Source organism: Petaurus breviceps, unplaced genomic scaffold, assembly GCF_028583685.1.
Source record: "Petaurus breviceps papuanus isolate PSGF00001 unplaced genomic scaffold, PetGlider_PUasm1.0 174, whole genome shotgun sequence".
Classification (NCBI taxonomy): domain Eukaryota; kingdom Metazoa; phylum Chordata; class Mammalia; order Diprotodontia; family Petauridae; genus Petaurus; species Petaurus breviceps.
This window is the reverse complement of record NW_027185761.1, coordinates 47,760,974-47,785,574: the sequence shown is the minus strand read 5'-3', so window position 1 is coordinate 47,785,574 and position 24,601 is coordinate 47,760,974. Positions and strand designations below refer to the sequence as shown.

General features: G+C 40.0%; 1 protein-coding gene across 3 annotated transcripts in view; it reads left to right on the top strand.

The window, feature by feature from the left end:
• The window catches only part of SLC25A26 (solute carrier family 25 member 26), a 163,208-nt gene that overhangs the window by 9,381 nt on the left and 129,226 nt on the right, over positions 1 to 24,601 (top strand). For all 3 annotated transcript variants that reach the window (XM_069084165.1, XM_069084164.1, XM_069084166.1), the window contains exons 2-3: positions 2,982 to 3,138; positions 6,367 to 6,476. In XM_069084165.1, coding sequence (XP_068940266.1) covers positions 2,982 to 3,138; positions 6,367 to 6,476 — 267 coding nt within the window. The remainder of the gene's footprint in view (positions 1 to 2,981; positions 3,139 to 6,366; positions 6,477 to 24,601) is intronic.

Genomic DNA, 24,601 nt, shown 5'->3' with positions numbered 1-24,601 from the left:
TTTCTTTCTTTCTTTCTTTCTTTCTTTCCTTTTTGGAGGGCAATTGGGGTTAAATGACTTGCTCAAGGTCACATGGCTAGTTTTTGTGTTAAGTGTCTGAGGCCAGATTTGAACTCAGGTCCTCCTGACTCCAGGGCCGGTGCTCTATTCACTGCGCCATCTAGCTGCCCCTCATTGTTCTTTTTCTGTTCCCAGTCCATCAGTGAACTCTGTTGGTATGACCTAAGAACGAACTTAGGCTAGTAGTCCAGTGATTTCTTATCAGAGAAGTACTCCTTTCTGGGGTGTCCCCTGGCTCTTCTGTCACACTAGAATGGCTCCTGAACTTAAGAAGTTAAGAAGTGTGAAGACCGCTGAGGGAGGGGTCCCATCTCTGCTCAGATGACAGCCCCTGTTGTTTCTCTAGTGTGGTCAGGTCTTTCTAGTACTTACCTGGTCACTGCATCCTCACAACAACACCATGGAAGGTATTCCAGATAGGAACTCCCAATGTTATCACCTCGCTTTTACTGATGAGGAGACTGAGTCTCAGAGAAGTCAAGTGATTACCTCCAGTGGTGGTCTTTGTTAGATTGGGGTCTGTAGGAATTGATTCCAGCTTTTTCCTGGCACCAAGCCCAGCATTCTTTCCATTCCACCTCTCTACTATAATTATCATTTAGATGTTTGGCAAATCTGACTTGGGAGCTTCCCATGTAATCACCAGGTCACCTGTCTCTTCAGAATGATGTCTTTGGAACTTTTACATCGACATGTCTTAGACATCCATCGGATATCCATTCATCTTACTCTAAATTATCTTCCAGTTTGACTATATGAGGATGTGGTCTGAAGACCCCAAATTTCTGTATTGATGTCTAAGTGTGATTATTCAGGGTTCTTTGGTTTAATTGATGGTTCCATGTGTATTTTCAACAGAGCATTAGGAAATCCCAAATGATCGAAGGCTTGTACCAGTATGTTTCACAGCATGATCTGTACTATGAAATGCAGTGTTCCCAAACATACCTTTGAACTGAGAGATGGATATCTTTGGTGAAACACATTATTAGAACATTTATGTTTGACATCATGGTGTTGCTTCATTCATGTTATTCCTCAGGGCCATGCTCTTTACCATGCAGGTGGTCCTGTTTGTGACTTCCTTCTACTCTTGCTGTCCTTGGGGTACCAGTAGCACCATGGGCACGGATGCCCTGCTGTCCATGACAGTGGGCTTCAGGAAGGCTCACGGAGTAACCAAGAGCCTGAGGAAGCCTTGGCAGTCCCGCTGCTGCAAGTGTTCAGCACACCAAGAGTGGGAGAGCCGTGAGGTGGGAGGGCTTGCCTCCCAGAAGAGGTAGACCAAGGTTTCCAAACAGAGGCAGGCTCAGAAATTCAGTTTTAGAAAAGGTGGGAACATGCGTCCCGGTCAATATAAAGAGAGAAGAGCTTGGCAGTGTCATGGCTGCCAAAAGTGTCGCCCACTTCTGCCTCCCCACTCCCACCCCATTCCCCAAAGGAACTGACAGATGAGGCTGGGGCTGGGGCTGTGCCTGCGTCCTGCTGTTTCACATCCCCTATCTACTGAGCCTCATCCATTCTAATATTGAACACTCATTTGGTACTGAGGCTTCGTAAAGTACAGTGAGGCTTGGAGGAGGGGGATAGAAAGTTTAGAAAGCACACTACCCCTGCCCTCAGGCCTAAGTGACAGTCTGCCATATATATCTGTATGGCACAGAGTAGATGAGATGGTATAGCCATAGTGTTAGGGTATACAGAGTGCTGGGCTTGGCAGGAGGACCTGGATTCAAATCCTGCCTGTGGGATGAAGAACAAATTACATAAAATCCTGTGGAGAAGGAGTGAAATTTGTGTCAAACTTTAATGGATGGCTAAAAAGTAAAAGAGAAGGGAGGGACCTGTTGTCTAGAAAAAAGGAAAGGAGAGATTTGATGGCAGGCATCATGAGTCAGAGCTATGGTTCTTGAACTTTATGGTCTCAAGACTTTTATACTCTTAAAAATTATTGAGGACTCCAAAGAGCTTTTGTTTATGAGTTTTATATTATTATATATTATAAATTATATATTATATTATAAATATATCAATATTTACCATATTACAAGTTAAAATAGATACATTTTAAAAAGTAATTTCATTTTAAAATAAACTCATTTGCATGTTGACTTAAATAACATTTTTATGAAAAATAACAATATTTGACAAAACAAAAAATTAGTGAGAAGAATGAGGGAGGAGGGAATAAGCATTTAGCTAATGCCCGCTGTTTGCCAGGTACTGTGTTAAGTGCTTTACAGGTATCTCATTTGATTTGAAGAGCAGCACTGTTTGACACACTTTTGCAAATCTCTTTAATGTCTGGCTTAATAGTAGACAGCTGGATTTTCATATCTGCTTCTGCATTCAGTCTCTTGCAATATATCATCTTTGTTAAAGTGTATTAAGAAAATCCAGCCTCACATGGATATGTAATTGGAAAAGAGAAGAGCATTTTAATAGACAAATAACATATGACAAAAATAGTTTTGACCTCACAGATCTCCTGAAAAGGCCTTGGGGCCCCCCCAGGGGTATCCAGACCACACTTTGAGTACCACTGGGTGAGAGGGTAGTGAATATGGAAGACAGGTTCTGCTTTGCATATTTATGAGATGGAGGAAGAAATATTTCTTCAGGTTGCTCTACCTTTTAGGAGGACTTCTGTAGGGTCTGGGAAACATAATGAGAAATGTAGGCCCCCAGCATCTTTAGATAAGTTGGTCATATGTAGCCATGTGTGATCAGGAAAGAATGCCCAAACATTGGTGCTAGAAATGGTTTTCTCTCAATTAATTACATTTTCAAGCATGAAAAGAAAGTGCCAACCACTGCAAAGTTTCGACTGATAACCGCATATTCTCCCCTATCCATCTACCCTTAAATCTACCTATTATAACTTATTTTTTTAAAACCATGTTTTTTCTTTTGTCTTTAAGGCTGGAGGGGTAGCAGGTGTCTCCGTCGACTTGATATTATTTCCTTTGGATACCATAAAAACTAGACTCCAGAGTCCCCAAGGATTTAATAAGGCTGGTGGTTTCCGTGGAATCTACGCTGGTGTTCCTTCTGCAGCTATTGGATCCTTTCCTAATGGTAAAAGTTACATTGGCGTTCACGCTGCTTTAAGCCTGAGATAATGAAATTTGTTTTTAGAGTGGCGGGTGGTGCAGCCTCACATATAATAACCTATTCAGTGTAATTTGTTGCCTGGGTTGGCTTTTTATTTACTACCCCATTATTTTTTAATCAGTTAGTACATAGATCTTGAACCATTATTTTTATAATGCAAAAAGCTATGAGTTTTTAAAAAAATTAAATATATCTTTAATTCTGATAAAGAACATTACAGTCTTAACTGTATCCCAGAGTTGTGAGGTTCAAATGAGATCATAATTGTAACGTGCTTTTAACACAGTGACTGGCACATAGTGGGCACTTTATAAATGTTAACTGTTATTACATAATATTAACCACCATTTCTTACTCCTTGCTGTGGACTAGATGAGCCCAAGAGGCATTAAAGCCTTCAGTGTTAAATTCAGTGATCATCATTACATTGCCTGAGGTGCTGTAACCATTTTTCTGCTAACTTTTTCCTGGATATTCATTTTATAGTCTCTTGATTTCATCTTGGGTATAAAGTCTCTGTTGTGTTCTTTTGTGTAGTATTTATGCTATTTCATCCCAGACACTTGTTAATAACACCACTCTCCTAACTCTTAATTGCTTAGTAGTGATCTTTCCAGTGGCACCGAAAACCTAGGCCAGATTCTCAAATGCTGTATGATGCTCTTCTTTTTTCTTTTTAATAAATTCAGGTTTATTCCTGTTTTTCATGTCCAGATGTAGATGTTAGTCATTTAAAGGTTTTGTAGCTGACCATTTAAAAATATGCAATTGGCCTACCTTAAATGATGGAATTCCTTATAAGGGTAAAGTGGGGGAATTTCTTTTAGGATTGCCCATACATTTTTCTGCACTAGTTATAAGTCACTTTACTGTGTAGTGTTGTCAGATGACCTATTCTCTGTCCAGTATGGTCCTATAAACCGTGAGGAATATGAGAAGGTCAAATAAATGTATCATATGTATGTGTATACATATACACATATATATACGTAAACATACACACACACATATATATATATATATACACATACAAACATAAATAATTTATTAGTTTTACTATATGATATTGTAAATATCAGTAGATATAACTTACATAAACAAAGCCTTTTGGGGGTCCTCAGTGTGTGAGTGTGTGTGTGTGTGTGAGAGAGAGAGAGAGAGAGAGAGTGTGAGTGTGTGAGAAATTTTAATGATGTGGCTTTATATAAGGCTTCCTTCTTTACTCCCCCTCCCCTGAATTAAGGTGGAGAAAACCAAACATGGGCATCCTCTTTGCTCAGGGTAAATCTGAGCGCTATAAGCAGCCCCACTGCTAACACCAAGAAACACTTACCGGGTGCCTGCCATGTGCAGGAAACGGGGGCAGGTGCTTACTCTGCAGAAGGGTTTCATTGTTCGTTCAGCAGATATATTGGATAAGCCCCTGCTTTCCAGAGGCTTTGATTTAGGAGGAGGAGCACATAAGAAATTTTAGAGCTTGGAAGGAACTTGGAGACATCCAGGAAAAGCCCTTTTATTTTTCAGATATGGAAACTGAGACACATAGGGATAAGTGACTTGTCCAAGGGCATGCAGGTTCCTATTTGCCATAGCTTGAAATCCATCCTTCACATCTATTTTCTGAAGTTCAGAAAGCACCTTGTTATGGGATCCCCTACAAGATACCTCTCAAAAATTGCACCAAAAGTTGTTTAAAACAAGTAAAGGGGAATACCTAGGAGCTGGTCAGTGTTTTCTATCATTTCTCTCTGTTTTACTGGAGAAAAATGGGTCAGTGGGTATTATATTTACCAAAGGGAGTTAAAAAGTAGAGACTGTGTAGGGTCTCTAAAGTGGTTAATTCAGTGAGTGAGCCAGAGGTGACACTTCATGGAGAACATAGAATGGCAGCATTACCGCCAGAAGCCGTTCGCCTTTGGATTGTGCAGCTCTGAGCCCTCGCTGTTTCTCATCAGGGATTACCCTCTTAGCAGCAATGTTGAGTCTTCCTCACAGTATATTGCTCCTAGAAAGGCATCATTAACTCTTGTCATGCTTACATGTCATTTAGAAATGAGGAATTTGTCATTCTTTTTCATTTTTGGTCTCTTATCTGTGCTGAGGTGATAATCATCTTGTGTTAACAGCACAAACATCTCACAGAGCCCTCCTGGGCCAGACCTGTGAGAGATACTAACTGGGCCCACATTTTTGGTTTCAAGTTCAGTTAGGTAATTTATTGTTCCCACAGTGTAAACTCAGCTTTTAACTAATAAAATTAGCTATAGCGAACTTGAAAAATCAGCCTTGTAACATTTGAGAATTGACTTTATTCTTAATTAAAACACAAAAGTTTCCTCTTTTGGATTTCTACATTATTAGCGCATCATAGTTTATTTTATTTTATAATGACAATGATTGTTCCTATTTGTACAGTTATTGATGGAAAGAGGCCTGAAGGTCATCTTGATTCCTTTAAGGTCAGAACAGCCTGGACTCAGTCCCCAGCTTTGTACCTTACAGTCCTAGAACTTGGGCAGATCAATTCCTCCTCTTGACCTTGGGTTCCCCATACCTAAAATAAGAGGGTTAGATGATGCCCCTACTAGCTCCAATACCTATGATTTCCTTTGGTGCCATCTCAAATCACAAAAAGCTTTTTAATTAGTTAAGTTTTTATCTTCAGTCACTGAGTTTTCATATGGCTCTGAATTTCATAGTGCGATGGGGAAAGGGGATCAGAAAGGAATAAGCTTTCCTATGGTATTATCTACTATGTGGCAGACACTGTGCTAACTTCTTTTTTACAAAGTGTCTGAGATGGAATTTGAATGCACATTTTCCTAATAACAGTAGTATTCCTAAATGTGTACCACACCCTGTGCTAAGTGCTTTACAGGTGTTATTTCATTTGATCCTCAAAACAGCCCCGAGAGGTAGGTGATATTATTATCCCCATTTTATAGTTGAAGAAGCCAAGGCAAACAGTAAGTGACTTGTCCTAGGTCACATAGCTAGTAAGTGTCTGAGGTGCGATTTGAACTCAGACCTTCCCAACTCCAGGTTCAGGGCTCTATACACTGGGTCACCTAGCTGCTGCTAATGGCAGGGTTCATTACAGCAGTACAGTATTGTTGTATTTCTCAAGAATGTGAATAAGTGTAGAACTTGGCATCAAGACAAACTTGGTAACTGGATTGTTTTACATTTCAGCTGCTGCATTTTTTATCACCTATGAATATGCAAAATTTTTATTGAGAACTGATTCCTCTTCATACTGGGTCCCAGTGAATCATATGTTGGCTGCTTCTGCTGGAGAAGTAGTGAGTATCCCACCTACCCATGGTCAGTGTGCGCCATACAGGGGAGACTCAGGAAGCTTCCTGATCTGGTGGAGATCATTGGTGGCTGCTTGTTCAGGGTCTCCCAAGTGCTTGGGATTGTTGGAAGGCACAGAGAGGAGGCAGGTGGCATTTCTGACACGGGAGGCCGTGAAGAGCTCCGTGTTCTGCCTGACAAGCATTATTCGTATTTATTTATTTTTTTAATATTAGCGCTAATGCAAGACTTTGAGGTGCAGAGTGGCCAATTATTCCCAGTATGAGAGTTTTAAAAATTCAGAGCTGGGAAAGATTATTATGGGTCTGGCTGTTGGAGATGGCAGTGCTGGAGTGAACCTGGGAGAAAAGCACCAGAGGGTTGAGGTGGGCAGCATGAGCAAGGAACGGCTTGGAAGGTGACTCGGGGTCAGTGGACTGGGGATTGAAGAGCCGGGCTCACATCCTGGCTCTTAGGGTATTTTCTGGTGGCCTTGATAATAAGTCTGTTATCCTTCATGAACCTCAGTTTTTTCACTTGCAAAGTAGGGAGTTTGGATCGAATACATTCTGGGTTCCATGATCTCTTTAGAAAATTAGTGGGGAATTAGCGTGTTATGTAGAGAGGAGGGTAAGGAGAATGACCTACCTGAAGGGAACACTGAAAACGCATACAGAATTTGTCATCAAAGCTTTCTTTGTATTAAGGTAAGAAAGGTTATCCATGAAAGCAGGGAAAGCCTGAGAAGAGGCTTTCAGGGGGATCACTTCTCTTTTTTATTTATTTATTTTTAATTTAAAAAACTACAATAAAGTTATCATGTATATTTCTTTTTTTCTCTCTTCTCCCATATATATGTATATATGTATGTATATTTGTATAGGTATACGTATATGTAAAATCCTTCTATACATACTTGTATTAGTTCTTTCTCTGGATGCAGATAATGTGTTTCTTCATATACCCTTTATGGTTAATCTGGGTATTTATAATATTCAGAATGACTCATTTGCTTAGTCATTCTTAAAACAATATTGCTGTATACACCATTTTCTTGGTTCTACTTATTTCACTCTTTATGATTTCATGCAAGTCTTTCCCTGTTTTTTTTACATCATTGAGCTCATCGTTTCTCATAGCACAGTCATATTCCATCACAACCATATACCACAGCCATTTCCCAAGTGATGGGCATCCCTGTAATTTCCAGTTCTTTGCCACCACAAAGAGAACTGCTGTTAACATCTCAGCACACATAGATCAGATGTAAAACAGATGGAGAGAAATGTAGTTTGAAGCAGTTGATGTTTTAGATGGAAAGGTGCCACAGGTAAGCATGACCATAACGTGGAACCATTAGAAAGCTGAAAGGGAAGAGCTGCTGCCTCCCATTCCTTTCATTTGCACTTCCTCTGTGCTGGTCCCTTGGATACAAAGCACAGCTGGAACTCTTCCTACCCTGGGGAATCCTATGTTGTGCTGGGGGTATGGCAGGTACACAAAGCGGACAATAAGTGAGTAATTGGGAGAGGAAGAGAGTACTAACGCCTGGGGACAGAGGGACATCAGCCCCTTCCATGGTGCCTCTCACCCAGGAGGCCCCCAGTTGCTTGTTGAACTGAATCGAGCTCCACATCAAAGGAAGATAATGCTTCCCATGGGCAGGGGCAGGTGCCTGTGTTTTCTGGCTCTGTACAGGGTGCAGTAGCCCTGGGGGAGGCACAGAGGGGACAGATGAAATGCCTGTAGGGCATGCCCAGAGAGGAGCTCATTTGGTCAATTGTGTGATTGAGAGTAGTAACAACCAAGGCTGGAAATGTAGGTTGGAACTGAATTGTGGGCTTTAGGTGACAGGCACAAGAAATTGTTTGATCATGGAGGTTGTATGGAGCCTCTAAAGCCTTTGGAGTAGGGTATGGTGACAGAATGAAGCCTGTGCCTTAAGGGTGGGTGCCTACCTCGAGTGGCCAGGTGAGATTAGACCACCTGGGGCTGGTGCCAGGGGGAAGCCTGTGCCTTAGGGGTGCCTGCCTTGGGCACATTGGTGAGATTAGACTAGCTGACAGCGAAGGAGGCTGAGATCTGGCAGAAAGTCTTTGAGACATTTCAACATTTCATTTGGTTTTCACATTTCTAGGGAATAGAAAACTTTATAGGTTCATTACCGTAAAATAGAATTTTTGATTGAAGAAATCACCTCTGTAGTTGTTTGAGAGAAATGTCTAAACAAATTTACCTGAGAGACATTAAATATGTCTTTTGCTGTGGTGTTTGGGAGAAAACTTCTTCCTTTTGACATCAGTTTTAAGATGAGTTTGCAAGAGTTTGAGTTGGCTTGTCAGAGAACTATGGAATTTCCAAAATAAATGGTCTTCACACTGATTTCAGTAGTAAAAGTGATGGGAATATTAAGCCTCAAATTACTTTATAGAATAGTTTTTTAAAGTAGCGAACAACAAAGCACAGAATTGGCAAAGAGGAGGTGTTTTTCTCTGAGTAGCTGCCAAAAATAATTCAGAGTTTGAATATGCAATTCTGCTCATTGGTTAGTCAAATAATGTTGCAATTATCCTACATGTCAGCATTCTAGCCCCTAGATTATAATTTGCAAACTTGTTTGATTTCAATTTAAGAACAATTTGTACTTTGTGCTTTCCTTGATTAACTTAGGTGTATATTCTGTTTAGATTTTTGTTTTGTAATTAGTAATTCATTGAACTTTTTTTGGGGGGGGCACACATTAAAATAGTGTAAATCTTGTGTTTTTAATGTGTTATAGTTTTACTGTCCCAGTTTTTGACATTTCTGTCCAGGCAGGCTTTTTCCCATTTCCATTAGAATTTGTGTTGTGTTGCCTCCTTTTAAGTGAACTGTCATAAATGCAGTGTGTTTTGAGCGTTTGGTTAAAGATTATCCCAGTGTGTTGTGGAGAAAAAACCAATAAAGTATTTTTTTCCCCGTTTTCCCTGTATTCACTACAGTCATCCTCCCCCTTGAAAGCTAGTTTGTCACACTGAAGGAAAGGCTTTCTTGCGTTCATAAACCCTCTGTCCCTGAGGACTTGGCCAGGAAATTCAGAGTGACATGCCAGGGGAGGGCATGCGGCAGCTCTTTAATTTCTCATGTCAAATGAGGCGTGCATTTTGGTCGGAGGAGAAATGCTGCCTCTTTCTTCTGTAACCGATGGGTTTCCTTGTGAACCTTATAACATAATCTTGAGGGGGTTTGCATATAAGCTTAATATATGGGAGGCAGGAGCTAGGTTGGGGGAGTCAGAGATAGAGATTATGGGAAAGGGGCAAGGCCTGGGATTATTCAGCCTTAGAAAAGTCTGACCCTGCTCTTCTCGGGCTTTAAAGTCACAACTGTTCCTTGTCCCTGCTACGTAGTATTTCTTAGGTATCAAGAACACTTCAAACAGGCCAGGTAAGTGCTCATAGTAATTTTAGGTTCCATTTATTTGACTGGAGCTGGTGCATCCTGTTTTATTGAAAGTAAACCGAAACATTTTTTAAACTCAACAAAATTGGAATGATTTCAGTTCTGAAATTCCTCAACCACCAGTTTTCTCCCAAACTGCCCTGTAGGTCCTTAAGGTAAAATTCAGTGAAACCCCCCCGGTACCATGTGGCTGGAGACCTGCACAAAGGAATGGATTGTTTCCTGCCCAGTGACTGTCATTCCTACGTGTTTTTATGTTTTCCTCCTACATATATTATTTCTGTGTGTGCACATGTTGGTAAATAAGATCAGGGCTCATTAATTATTCAGTTTTTCCTAATAAGCTTTTGTTTCTGGCTTTGGGTACATACATTTTGTATTCTAGTTTTAAGAGAATATGGATACCAATCAGAAAAATCAGAAAAGGTTAATTTTTTTGTGAGGCGACTTAAGAATTTTCACTGGGAAAATATAATGAAATAAAAGCAAATATATGTGTAATTCTTGACTGTTCCATTGACACAAAAGCCATGTAAATGCCAGAAGAATAACTGGTGGACAAAATGCTGTCCCAAACTTGCCTCATGATAAAATGATGCCATTGCTGTTCGGATGCTCCCTTGGCAGCTGTGATTTGTGACATTCTGATTGTTGGCCCTGCCTGGACTTACTGCTCTGTGGCATCAGCTCAGGCCTGTGAAAGAAAAGTCCTAGAAAGTGAGAAGAATAGGGACAAAATAATAACCGTTCCCTATTGTGATCTCTTGATTAAAACTTAATGAGTAATCAATAAAACTATAATTACAGCAGTCTACCTTATGCCTGTAATTTGGAATACAGTAAAATCGATCAAATAAGATTTAATATGTGACAACAGGAAAAAAAAAAGGTCCCCTTTGTGCCATTTTTATGAGGAGGTTTGCTGTACCAAATCTCTAAATCCCCACCTCAATTATTTTACAGCTCAGTTTTCATCACACACACAAAAAAAGCCTTGTGAAAAGTGGAAACTGTAATTAGATCAGAAGCGTTGGGGCACCCCTGCTTTAACTCTGTAAATGCTGGCGGCTCCAGGGCTTTGGGGGGAGGAGGAATTTTTGTTTTTGTTTTTCTTAAGATACAAAGATGTGGCTTATATCTGCTGTAGACTGCTTTCAGTAATGAAATACACATCGTCCACCCTTGTGCTAACAACATTGCCAAAGAATGTACACCCCAAAATGGGTAACTCACGGGGTGAATGACTTCTTTGTTGTCATCTCTATCCTCAGCCCAAGAAGGTGAAGATGTAGCGCATGGAATTTTTAAAAAAAGATTTTAGCAGAAAATTATCATGTTAGTAATGGCTCAACAAGTTCAGAATAACAAAACAATTATAAATGGTGCTGAATTTGTGAAAGAGGAGAGTTAATTGTTTTAAACCAAATTCATACAGTTAAATGAAATCTTTCTTATACATAAACTTCTTTCCACTTCCTTCCTTGGATACCCCAATTCCAAGGTCTTGGATTGATGCTGACACTCTTGCATAGCATGAAATAAAAAGTCTTGAATATTCTGTTCATCTCCTATTAAATTTTCCTCTGCTTTGGCCATTACTCTCAACAAATATTCTTTGGGAATTTCTGGACACCATCTGGTACCACAAGATATCAGCCAATTGAGACCAATTCCTAAAAAGATACCTCTCTGTAACACACAATTTTTTTTTCTGGTGCATAGTTTTATTTATATGTAACCGGTAGTTGTAGTTTACATTTTATATAATTTTAAGCAGCTGTAGAATTAAATTGCATATTATTGTGCAAATAAATTCTGCTTTTTCCTCCAAAAAATGGCTCAAATTTGGGGCATTAAATCACATTATAGTCTCTTGATATTCATGTGTAGGCTCCAGGCCATTGGAAACTTGATGGTGAGGAGGAGGAGAAGGGAGGGAGGGATGATGGAAATTCTGACGATGATGATGGTGGTGGTGGTAATGGTGGTGGTGGTGGTGGCAGTGATGGTGGTGATGGTGATGGTGATGACGGTAATGGTGGTGGTGGCGGTGATGATGGTGATGGCAGTAATGGTGGTGGCGGTGATGGCGGTGGTGGTGCTGGTGGTGATGGTACTTGTGGTGGTGTTAGTAGTAATGATCCTAATAAGGAGGAGGAAGAGGAGGATGGTGATTCTGATGCTAGCTCATGTTTGTAATATGCTTCTAAGTTTGCAAAGCCCTTAAAATCATCTGTCATCCCATACATCATCTCATTTGGTCTTTATGTAAAGCTACATGTTATGGAATACCTACATGCATATACATGTGTATATATATGTATACACATATAACTGAAACCAATTTATGAGACTCTTGGGTAACCCGAGTTCATAATGAGCCTACTTTATACCAAGTTCTTCTCTATAGCAAACGTTATTTGGAAATTCTTATGTACTTATTATTGAATGTATTCACTAAAGTGAGCATTGAAAGCATTATGGTTTAATGTCAGCATTATTTGCATCTTAAAATATCAAGTTTTCTCTTGCTTATCATTGGTCTTGATAAGAAGAATCATTGACCAAGGTATTTGGGGAAGACTGACTACTGTAGATGCTTTTTAAAATTAATCATGCCAAGTTTGGAAATATTCAGAAATTAATCCAGGTTAGCTCTGATCTGCAGAGTGGGTAGTATTTTGCCAAGTCCTTGTTCAGAAATGTAAATTGAGCTGTGGCAAAAGGTTGTTGAGAAAATGAGATTGCTGCCATTAGGACCTCCTGGAGAACGCAGAGCAGTGTAGTTAGATCAGACGGAAACTCAAATTAAAACTGCAGCTGGAAATTGCTTGTAAATAAAGATGAATGGAGGCAGAAGTCTACAGACACTGCCAAGAAATTCATCATACAATTAGAAACTGAAACAGTAAATTAGGAACTGTCAAGCACCTAACCACCCACATGCAAACACTTTTTCTACATCTGAACACTCATGTATTGGAAGGTAGAGTTGTACCTTGTTCTTATCTCTATTTTCTGATCTCTTATTGACCTGTTCTTCCATTCAGGACATTAGTCAAGCAATGACTTGGTGGTTATTTATTTCTTAGAAATTCTCAAGTATAAAGCATCTACCAAAAAATGATCTACAAAACCCGAAAAACCGTCTTTTATTCTCCCCCATCCCCTCCTCCCCAGGCCATTCCTCTGATTCCGTTCTCTGGCCTATACCCATATACTGCTTTTATTTCAGCTCAGGTTGTATTTCCTCACTGTTTAATGCCAGACTTGGGTTGTCCTTTAACTGATTGGAATCCAAGACTGGAAACTTGATTCGTCATGATGTAAGGAGTTTCCTCCTCTTGCCTGCATTGATTGGTGGTACTTTCTCTGTCCGGCTGGTGGACTTTCTAGGTCCAGGTATGCATGAAATGTTTGTGTCCTGTCTTGGAAGTCCACTGTGCTGTTTCTAGATGTCTCAGCCACAGAACCTGAGGGAAGAGTGCGGAAGGGGACAGGATGAGTAGAGAAGGGCAGAGTGAAGTCTAGCAGCAGGAAGCCAAGACCTGAGCTGCCTTGTCTTGCAATGCACTCCCTGGCTTTGAGGCCTTCTCTTGAAGTGTGCCAATTTTATGACAGTCACGGGAGCAAAGGTTGAGAATGAGAAGGCAAATGCATGTTAGTCTAACACCCTCATTTTACATATGAGGAACCTCAGACACAGACAAGTGAAGGGATTTTCCCAAGGTCACATGTATCCACACATCAGAGCTGTAACTCGAATCCATGACCCCTGATTACAGGGCTTTTCCCACTCTACCACACTGCTATTTAAAGCAGAGGTTTCTTCTTTGAATGAGGAGAGAGAGTCATGAAGGAAAATATTATTTTCCTAAAAAAGGGGAAAATTTTGAAATTAATGCTCATACATGCTCCCTAAATACTCAGTTCCTTTGTTTACATACACTTTGGAAGAGGCAAGGTCATCCCTAACCTATTATTCTTGAATTAACTTTAAGTTTTATGAGAATTGCTTTTATTATAGGACACGGCATATGCTATTAGCTTAGATCGTAGAAATTAAATTAATTAGCTAGAGCAGTACATTTCAGTACTTTATGTTATTTAGTCTGTGGACAAGGGAAAAAGAAATGTGTTCTTTAAGAGCAATAGCAATGAAAACATTTTAAAATGTAAAGTTAACTATAAACACATAAATATACAGTAAGAAATAGCATGTATATGTGCATACATGTGTATATTACATGTACATACACATGTAGAGGTATACACATATACCTACTGTACCATAATTTTGACCAGACAGGCCCAGACCAACTCACAGACCACCAGGATGTAAACCTCCCCCAGTGTGAAGTCCTGCTGCCTTGGGCTTTGGTCTATGTAGTCAGTAAGCCTCCATTCAGGATCTGCTGATCAAGGTGTGGGTCCCTTTCTGCAAAGCAAGTCAGTTTGTTGAATGGACTTAACCAAGTCTCACATAAACAGAAGAAAGGTGATCTCCCTGTGGGATGGTGAGTCTGAGTCACATGCTGTGTGTGACCCTTAGGGTATGCCTTGGTAAACTGTTAGCAGAAAATATTAAATGGAAAAGATTAGTGTTAGTCTCAAGGGCCCAGGGTAATGGTTAGGATCTTGCTGTTGGTGTGAAGCTGCTGGGGTTTTTAATCTTGCAATGATAATCTGTAATGAAGCACTGGGAAGGATTTCACTTGAGATCCTGGTGCTTTTTAAGCCCTTGCAGAGCTGCTGAAGGGGGCAAAAGAAGTAGAGGAGATTGATAAGGCTTTTGACCTCACAGGGATCACCTAATGAAAGAATTGCTCCCTATCTATAGGAGAAAAAAACACGGAGATCAGTTGTAAGGCAGTATGTAAGGAAGTATGGATAGTGTGGTGGATTTGGTGACATATGGATTATTGTTCTTATAGTCAGGAAAGGTGGGTTTGAATCTACCCACAGACATTTATCTGCGTTGTGATCTTCATCAGATAGATGGATAGGCAGATCGTTGGTCTCCTTCTCTGAGACTAGGGCCCTGGTGGCTCAGGAGCTCTCAGCAGGGTCAGGAAGAAGTAGATGCGAGCTCCCTCCCCGACTGCCCCTGGGAGCCCTTAAGGGCTGTACATGTCCGAACTAGTGGGATCTGCTGGACTAGAGGGAGTTCCCCAGAACAGTGAAATCACGGGTCACGTTACAAAGTGAGGATGACACCTGTGCTCTCTGAAGAGCCAATCTATCGATCGATGGAGCATCGGCAAGCATTTATTATTAAATGTGTGCTCGGTGTCGGGCAAAGGAACACAAGCATCAGCTGGCTCCTGCACTTCAGCTGCTCCCGTTGCGGGGAGGAGGAGAAAGGGTGGGGCTCAGGGTTGTATGTGACCACTCTCATCATAGATCACCAGGAAAGAGACAACAGTTTATGTTCTGTGAATGTGAAGGAGTCTCTTCTGTTCTCTTACTGCAAGTCTGCAGATTCCCACATGCATTTGGTGAAATTCCTTGAGTTAATGTGGTATTATGCAAAGAACACTGGCTCTGGAGCCAGAGGACTTGGATTCACATCTTCTCTCTGACTCTTACTAGCTGTATGGCCCTGGACAAGGCAGTTCCCTTATTAGGCCTCAGTTTCCTTATCTGTAAAAGGAAGGAATTGGACTCACTGGCATTTAAGGTCCCTTCCATCACTAGAATGGGCTTCCCCATCTGTAAAATGGCCTCAGTTTCCATATCTGTAAGATGACAGGGTTGGACCAGCTGGCCTTTGAGCTCCCTTCCATTCCTAGGTCTGACATCCGATGATCCTGCTCTCAGGTATAGGGCTTCTCAGACGTGTACGTGATTGGTTCATTAATCAGACACTTGGAGCACAAGTGTCTGTATGGAAGGTGAGTCAGATTAGTAAGAACAGTCATTCTACCACAATTAAATGCATTAATTTCTAACCTGAGATAAATGAACCAAAACCTCGATTGTCTACAGATAGAGACATGACCAGTAGCGTTAGAACTCGTACTGAGACTGATTGTCTGTGAAATGTAGCACATATCCCTCCATAGGTTATACAATTTAGGTAGGATTCAATGATCATTATCCAATATTTGGATAAAATTGCTTTTAAAAAAAAAAACCCTGGAGGGTCCTTGCAACAACAAAATGAAAGTCGAATCTTTTTTAACCACAAGATGGCAGTCTTGTCACATGTATGTACCATGAAATGCGACACACAGGTTTTGGTTTAACATTGATTGAAAAAATGAGTTTGTTTTTTTTAATTATCATTAGCTTGGAAATCTGCCCTCAAAATCAGTTAAATAAAGATGAATGTTATGGAAACTTCAGAAGTGATATACAAAGAATAATTGATACATAATACTAAATTACTGAAGTTGAATGCAAAAATACCTCTTTTCTAAAATCTGTTTATATTGTGCTGTTAAGAGTTGTTGCCTGTTCCTAAAGGCTTAGTCTGCAAAGGATAAAGCATTTTATACTTCTAATCCGATTACTTTTTGATTGATTATACAAAATATAATTACTAAAAAACGATCCTGGTGAAATTTTGGATTATATTTTAGCCTGGACCTATAATTATATTGATATAAGAGACTCCTACCTAGTAAATCTCCCTCTATCCATGTAGATCAATGTTGGCCCTGTCACTTAGTTTTAGAGAGTTGTTTCGCACATTGAAAATCTTAAGTGGCCTACCCAGGATCCCGCTGTTGGTATGTGTCAGAAGTGGGTCTCGGAATCAGGTCTTCAGACCTCAAAGCCAACTCTCTATTCACCATACCATGCTGCCAAGAAAGAATGATCTAAATTACTAAGCTTTTTATCCTGCTAGTGGTATAGGATACATGTTATGTATATATTCATAACTAGCTAGCTAGTTATCCTGTGTAGTGAGAAGGGACATGTGTTCTGTATGTAGAATATTCCTAGAACGGAAAAAACACAGAAGAGATCTTGTTCCTTTCTTTTTTGGGTTCTTACATAAATAAGAGTGACTTTGGGCAAGTAATTGAACCTCTTGGTGTCCCAGATCATTGTGACATCAGCTCTCACTTTCAAAGGTATGTTGCAGAGGCAAATGATACTTGAGTTACCATAGTAGTAGATCCAAGAACACCCCAGTAAATAGGATTTAAACCTAAATTTTAGCCAAGTTTTTGGCATAGACACTCATGCCATTCTTAGGGGCAAACCACAGAGAGAGGGGAGCTAGATAGTAGCAGAAGTAGGTGAATTGTGAGTTGGTTGAATGCTTGGACGCAAAGAGTACCTTTTAATGGTTGTGACATGAGTTTAGTAGAAGGTTCTAGAGCCGAAGTTTCTAGGGGTCTGTGCTTAGCCCTGTGATGTTTGACATTTTGATTACTCACTTAGATAAAGGCATAGATGACATGTTTATTTGCACATGAAACAAAATTAGGAGGGCATATTGAGCAGAAAAATCAGGATCAAGAGGTCTTGACAGGCTAAAATATTCCACCAAATCCAGTTCAGTGAATTTAAATAGGGTTGAGTTTAAAAATACAACTTAACAAGTAAATTTTAAAATTGAGGAAATTATGCCTAGACAGCAGTTCATCTGTGAAAGATTTAGGGATTTGGGGAAACTGAAAGTTTAATGTGAGTCAGCATTGTGATATGGGAGCCCATTAAGCCAATGCCATTTTAAGCTCCTACTTAGGACTTCTCTGAGAACCCTTATGTTCAGTGCTCTAGTTAGACCCCATGGGAAGCACTAGGGTTATCACTAGGTACCACATTTTAGGAAGGATGTTAATAAGCTGGTACATATCCAAAAGAGGGTGACCTTGGTGAAGAACCTTGATATGCCATATAAATATTGGTTGAAGGATTTCAGGATGTTTATAGCCTGGAGAAGAGAAGATGGAGGGCAGTGGGGGCAGCAGAGATTCTGGATGGTCCCAGTGTCTTCTGGTATTTTAAGTATCTGAAGGATTGTCCTATGGAGGAGGGATCAGAATTAGGAGCTATGGATGGAATTTGCCTTGAAGCTTTGCCTAGGAAAAACTTCCTATCAGTTAATGCAATGCAGAGGTACAGGAGCTGCCTTTGGGCCTTGAGTTCTCCCTGTCCCTGGTGTACCATGTTGATTGAGCTACTAAGTGATTGATTAACTAAATGATTATACTTTGTTCAAAACTGTGTGATCGCTGTGGTGAAAAAACTTTGTGGCCGTTTTCTGTGATAAGTTGTTGTGAATGCTGTATTTTGATTATCTGTGATAAGTTGTAACATTGTGAATGCTGTACCTTGATTCTCTGTGAATGTTTTGCTCTGATTTGTTATTTTTTTCAACCTTTATTTTTTTTATTTTAATTAATTTGTTTGTTTCCTTTTAGTTTACAGGATTCAATTCCACAATTCCTTGAGTTTCACATTTTGTTCCCTCCCCTCCCCCCCATGGCGGCATATAGTCAAGTATAGGATCTGTAAATACTTTCACATTATACATTAGTCAGGTTATAAGGATGGGTTGTACCAGCTGGAATGAAAAATGGTAAAGAGGACATAAAACCAAATAAGAGAAGGAAAAAGATCAGGTATTTTGCTTCCACCTGGATGTAAACTCAGTTCTTTCTAGTTCTTTCTCTGGATGCACATATTCTGATTTGTTATTGAATAAGTAGAGTGTTCACTATATCCTATGTAATGAGAACCTTAAAAGCTGTTCACAGTAGTATTCTTCTGGAAAGCTGCTCGTGCTTGGCGTTACACATGTAGAGGACTTTAAGCAAAGGCTGGATCACTTGTGTGGTGTGTTGTAGAAGGGATTCATTCTCCTTCAGGTCCAAGTTGGACTGGATGTCTTTTGCCTTCTCTTTCAACATTGAGATCCAATTGTGATTCTATGATTCTTTTTTTTTTTTTAAGCAATCGGGGTTAAGTAACTTGCTCAAGGTTACACGGCCAGTTATTTCTGGATGTGGTGCTGAGTATCTGAGCCCGGATTTGATCCAGGTCATCCCAACACTGGAGCCGGTGCTCTTACTCGCTGAGCCACCTGGCCGCCCCTAAGCAATTGGGATTAAGTAACTTGCTCAAGGTTACACGGCCAGGTGTTTCTGGGTGGGTGCTAAGTGTCTGAGCCCGGGATTCGATCTCCAGGTCATTCCAACACTGGAGCTGGTGCTCTTACTCGCTGTGCTACCTGGCCGCCCCGTGATTCTATGATTCTTTAGGGAAATGTCAAAAGTATGGGATATTTTTGTGATTTATTCCAAATTGTTTGGAAAAAAAAAGATAGAATATTTGTTTATTACTTGAAGTGCCCTGGAGATTGGCCCATCTCATAGAAGTACCTCTAGGCCAGATGGTGAAGGAGCTGACAACTTCAGTCCTCTAAGTGATTTAACCTCATCTGAGAAATTGCATAGTTTGCTTTCTGGGGTTTCCTCCCCTCTTTGTAGTCCTTAGAGTCTCTCTTGAGAGTTGTTTTCTGATCAGCAGCCTAGTTGTCCATTTTATTATTTTCCATATCTTAAATATACAAAGGAAAACTTGGCACGTACAATAAGTCACAATGAATTCCCCAGTTTTTGAAAACGTCTTACACCAAGGTATAGAAAAGTCTTTGTATCAGTTTTATTATTTACTGGTGTTTCAAATCTAAAATTCCATCATAATATAGGTAGTATGAGTAATCCTAACAAAAAGAAGTAAAGATTGACTCAATAAACAAATAAGGATGCTTGTGTTTTTATTAGAAAGTTCTAAGTTTCTTTTATTTTTGTAGAATTTTGCATATAATAAGGTCTTAGGATAGTGGCATTTTCATTAGACCCATCTGGATGCTTCCCACAGTGGAGTCCAGATCTTTTGAGTGAAAAGTGCTCTGAAGAATACATTTACCGATAGACCTACAGATGACATTATTGCTATTTCCTTTCATAGAACTATAGTGCTATAACATGTTTTTGTTCTTGTGCAGTGAAATATTCGCTTGTAGCTCAAATTCAAATCTAAGAAAGATCAGAGTTAATAGAAAACAAAATGGAAGGCTCCAAAGGTATCTGGAGAGAATAGATAGAGGCTTTACTTTGTAGCTTCTCTCTTCGACCAGAATTGCAGGACCATAGAAGTCAGGAAGCCACGCTGGGTGCTTTGTACCCCTTTGCTTGGTTATATTGTTTTTCATCTGAGAACCTTTTTAAAGTTTCCTTTCCGCCTCTGTATTTTTAAGGAATAAAAACCTAATGTAAGGACATGGAAGGTTATGAAGCATGAAGTTCTATAAATATTTATGCCAAACCACTAAAGTCGACAATTCCTATTTTCTTGACATATTGGGGTCATTCATCACTTTTGACCCTTAGAATTGAAAAGTACATGGTGTTGTACCTTTTTGAGAATGGATTCTAGTTATCAGGAGCTGCCTTGTTAGGGTCATAGGAGCTTCAGCAGACTTAATTTCCTGTTGCAGTTACTAATAGGGACTTATCAAAAGTAAGGGTGTCGTGGTCTTGTATGGTTCTTTACTTACTTCAGGCCCTATTGTGACGAGCTAGTTAATCTAATTTGTGATGTTATTGTTGTTGTCCATATGGCTCTGCTAAGTGTGACAGCTGAAGATCACTGTTTAGAATCTGGTCTTTCCCACCAAGCCAGTCCTTTTGTTGTGCCAGCTCACTTAAGATGTATTGTTCTTCAGTGGTTCCTACTACTCTTTGAACGACTAGTTGATTATATCCATTTTAAGAATTTTGGGGGGTAGAGCCAAGATGGTGGAATAAAAACAGGAACTTTCTTGAGCTCTTCCCCTAAAGCCCCTCCAAATACCTGTAAAAAATGGCTAAAATAAATTTTAGAGCCGCAGAACCCACAAAATGATAGAGTGAAACACATCTCCAGCTGAAAACGGCCTGGCAGGCCAACAGGAAGGGTTTGTTGCACCAGAATGAGAGTAGAGTGCAAGTACACAGGCCCAGGCCAGGGCATGCCTTCGGAGACTGAATCACCTCGAGCTGTGGCAATTTCCAGACTTCTCAACCCACAAACTCTAGAACAGCATGGAAGGTCAGTGGGGGAACTCAGTGGGACCTGGTTGAAAGAGGAGGAGGTGGTGCCAGCAGAAAAAGCAGCAGCAGCAGCAATAGAAAAGCAGCAGCAGTGAAAGCAGCAGCACCAGCTGCTTCCCTGGGCCCATAGCTGGTGGGGGATCCAGCAGCTGATACAACACCCCTGAAGCCTGGGACAGTACACCTACCCTCACCCTACCCCCACTGGAGTCCTGCCTTGACAGGGAGTTAGAAAGTCAAGTTTTGACTTGGAAGATGAACAAACAGTAAAAAGAGTCAGACTATAGAATCTTACTTTGGCAACAAAGATCAAAACATAGAACCAGAAGAAGACAACAAAGTCAGAACTCCTGCATCAAAAGCCTCCAAGAAATATATGAACTGGTTGCAGGCCATGGAGGAGCTCAAGAAGGATTTTGAAAATCCGGTAAGAGAAGTAGAGGAAAAATTGGGAAGAGAAATGAGAGTGATGCAAGAAAATCATGAAAAACAAGTCCACAGCCTGCTAAAGGAGAGCCCCCCCCCAAATGCTGAAGTAAACAACACCTTAAAAAATAGACTAATCCAAATGGCAAAAGAGGTCCAAAAAGCCAATGAGGAGAAGAATGCCTTAAAAAGCAGAATTGGCCAAATGGAAAAGGAGGTACAAAAGTTCACTGAAGAAAATAATTCCTTCAGAATTAGAATGGAGCAAATAAAAGCTAATTAACTTTATGAGAAATCAGAAAATTATAAAATAAAACCAAAAAGAATGAAAAAAATAGAAGACAATGTGAAATATCTCATTGAAAAAACCACTGACCTTGAAAATAGATCCAGGAGAGTGAATTTAAAAATTGGACTGCCTGAAAGCCATGATCAAAAAAAGAGCCTAGATATCATCTTTCAATAAATCATCAAGGAAAACTGCCCTGATATTCTAGAACCAGAGGGTAAGATAGAAATTATAAGAATCCACAAGTCACCTCTTCAAAGAGATTCCAAAAGGAAAACACTTAGGAATATTGTAACCAAATTTCAGATTTCCCAGGTCAAGGAGAAGATATTTCAAGCAGCAGAAAGAAACTATTAGAGTATTGTGGAAATACAGTGAGGATAATGCAGGACCTAGCAGCTTCTACATTAAGGGATCAAAGGGCTTGGAATATGATATTCTGGAGGTCAGAGGAGCTAGGATTAAAACCAAGAATCACCTGTCAAGCAAAACTGAGTATAATATTTCAGGGGGAAGTATAGACATTCAGTGAAATAGAGGACTTTCAAGCATTCTTGCTGAAAAGACCAATGATGAAAAGGAAATTTGACTTTCAGATAAAAGACTCAAGGGAAGCATGAGAAGGTAAACAGGAAAGAGAAATCATAAAGGACTTATTAAGGTTAAACTGTTTACTTTCCTACATGGAAAGATAATATTTGTAATTCACGAGACCTTTCTCAATATTAGCGTAGTTGGAGGAATATATTGGGAGAAGAATAAAGGGAGAAATAGAATGGGGTAAATGATCTTTTAATTATTAAAGAGGTAAGAAAAAGGTTTCACAATGGAGGGGAAAAGGGGGGAGGTAAGAGGGAATGAGTGAATTTACTCTCATCTGATTTGGTTTAAGGAGGGAATACCTTACACACTCATTTGGGTATCTTACCCTACAGGAAAGTAAGGGGGAAAGAAATGGGGGGGATGGTCCGTGGTTAACCAAGGAGGCCAGATTGGGGGAGGGAGTAGTCAGAAGCAAACACTTGAAAAGGGACAAGGTCAAAGGGAAAAATAGAATAGGTGGGGGGTGGGATAGGATGGAAGGAAATGTAGTTTTTTTAGTCTTTTACAATATGACTATTATGGAAATGTTTTGCATAAGTACACATGTTTAACCTATATTGAACTGCTTGTCTTCTCAATGGGGAGGGGGGGCTTGAGGAAGGAAGAAGGGATTCGAATCTGGAATTCAAAGCTTTAAAAACAATTGTTAAAAAACTTGTTTTTACATGTAATTGGGAAGTGAGATAATTAGGCAATGGGGTATAGAAATCCCTCTTGCCCTACAAGAAAGTAAGGAGGAAGGGGGAAGGGCCAAGAATGGGGGGGAGAGAAGAGAGGACAGACTGGGGGAAGGGGTAATCAGTATGCTTGTCATCTGGGGTGGAGGGTAGGGGAGACATGGAGAGAAAATTTGGAACTCAAAATCTTGTGGAAATGAATGTTGAAAACTAAAAAATTCTTGGGGAGAAAAGGAATTTTGGATGACTACTTAAATCATTTCTGTAGTTGCTACCTTGCTATTTAGGCTTTTCTCTTTTTCTTTTCTAAGATAAAAGGACCCGTTTTAATCAGACTTTTGCCAATTGATCACTAAGGTTTGTTACAAAAATGAGTGCTTGTTGTGGTTTTTTGTCCTTTGCTCTCAAAGAGGACCAATAATATCACGAGGGTGATGTTTTGACTAGCCTGGGAATTACATTTAAGTGAGGCAGAGATATACAAAGCTGTCAGTCTTATTCTCTCCTTTAGTGGTATCAAAGTCCACTATTTACATAGGATTATAAGATGATAGTTTTCGATCTGGAAGGGACTGTAGTGGCCATTTGGAATCGGCCCCTTATTTTACAGATGAGCAAAGGGAAATGCTTAATCACTTTTTGAATGAATGAAGAGTTTACTATTTTTTTTAGAATAAAGTGGGGATTAAGAAAGGAAACAGTAAAACAGCTTCAGTTTATGATAAGTAATGGTAGTGTTCACCTTGCCAATGTGACCCTCTGTAATGTTCTAGGTGTGTGGCAGGAGTCAGTCTCCCATTGGTGCTTTACCTGCTGTACTCTGTGCCACTTCCAACAATATTCGAGTGCCATGGAACAAATGAGACTTGGAACATCATTTTTTAAGAAGTTAGTGACCCCTGTTGGGAAGACAGGATGCCTCAACTTCCCTGTTTCCAGCATTTTTCAAATACTTTTGGATTGGAACCAGTGACATTGATGATGTAGTCTATGCCTTTGAGATTTACAGTTTCAAAAAGACAAGTCACATATATGTCAGGGGCAATGGGTAGAGCAGTGGGCCTGGAGTCAGGAAGACCTGAGTTCAAACCCTCCCTCAGGCTCTTACTAGCTGTGAAACCTTGGGCAAATCACTTAACCCTGTTTGCCTCAGTTTCTTCTGTAAAATGAAGTGGAGAAGGAAATGGCAAGCCACTCCAATATCCTTGCCAAGAAAATCCCAGATGAAATCAGCAAGAGTGAACAACAAGATACATAAAATAATCAGAGAACCACCTGAGACCATGAACAATCAAATGCTAAATGGTTCATCGAAACCTATTAAAGTGCTGTTGGAAAGAAGATTTAGGAGAGAGAACAGAATATGGAGTGCTATGAGTCTGCATTTTTGAATTAAATTTCATTTTTTGTGGAGGTGCTTTGCTAAACTAGCCCAGTGCCATTCCCACTTAGTAACAAATCATCAAGCTTGTCTTGAGTTTTCACTATGTATCAGGTGCCATGATAAGTGTTACACATTAAAAGGAAAAGCGAAAATTAGTCATGTCCTCAAAAAGCTTCTGATGGAGGCAATAACATGTACATAAATGGATAATATAAGATAAATGGTAATAAATGGAAGAAGGCCTGGCCGGGGT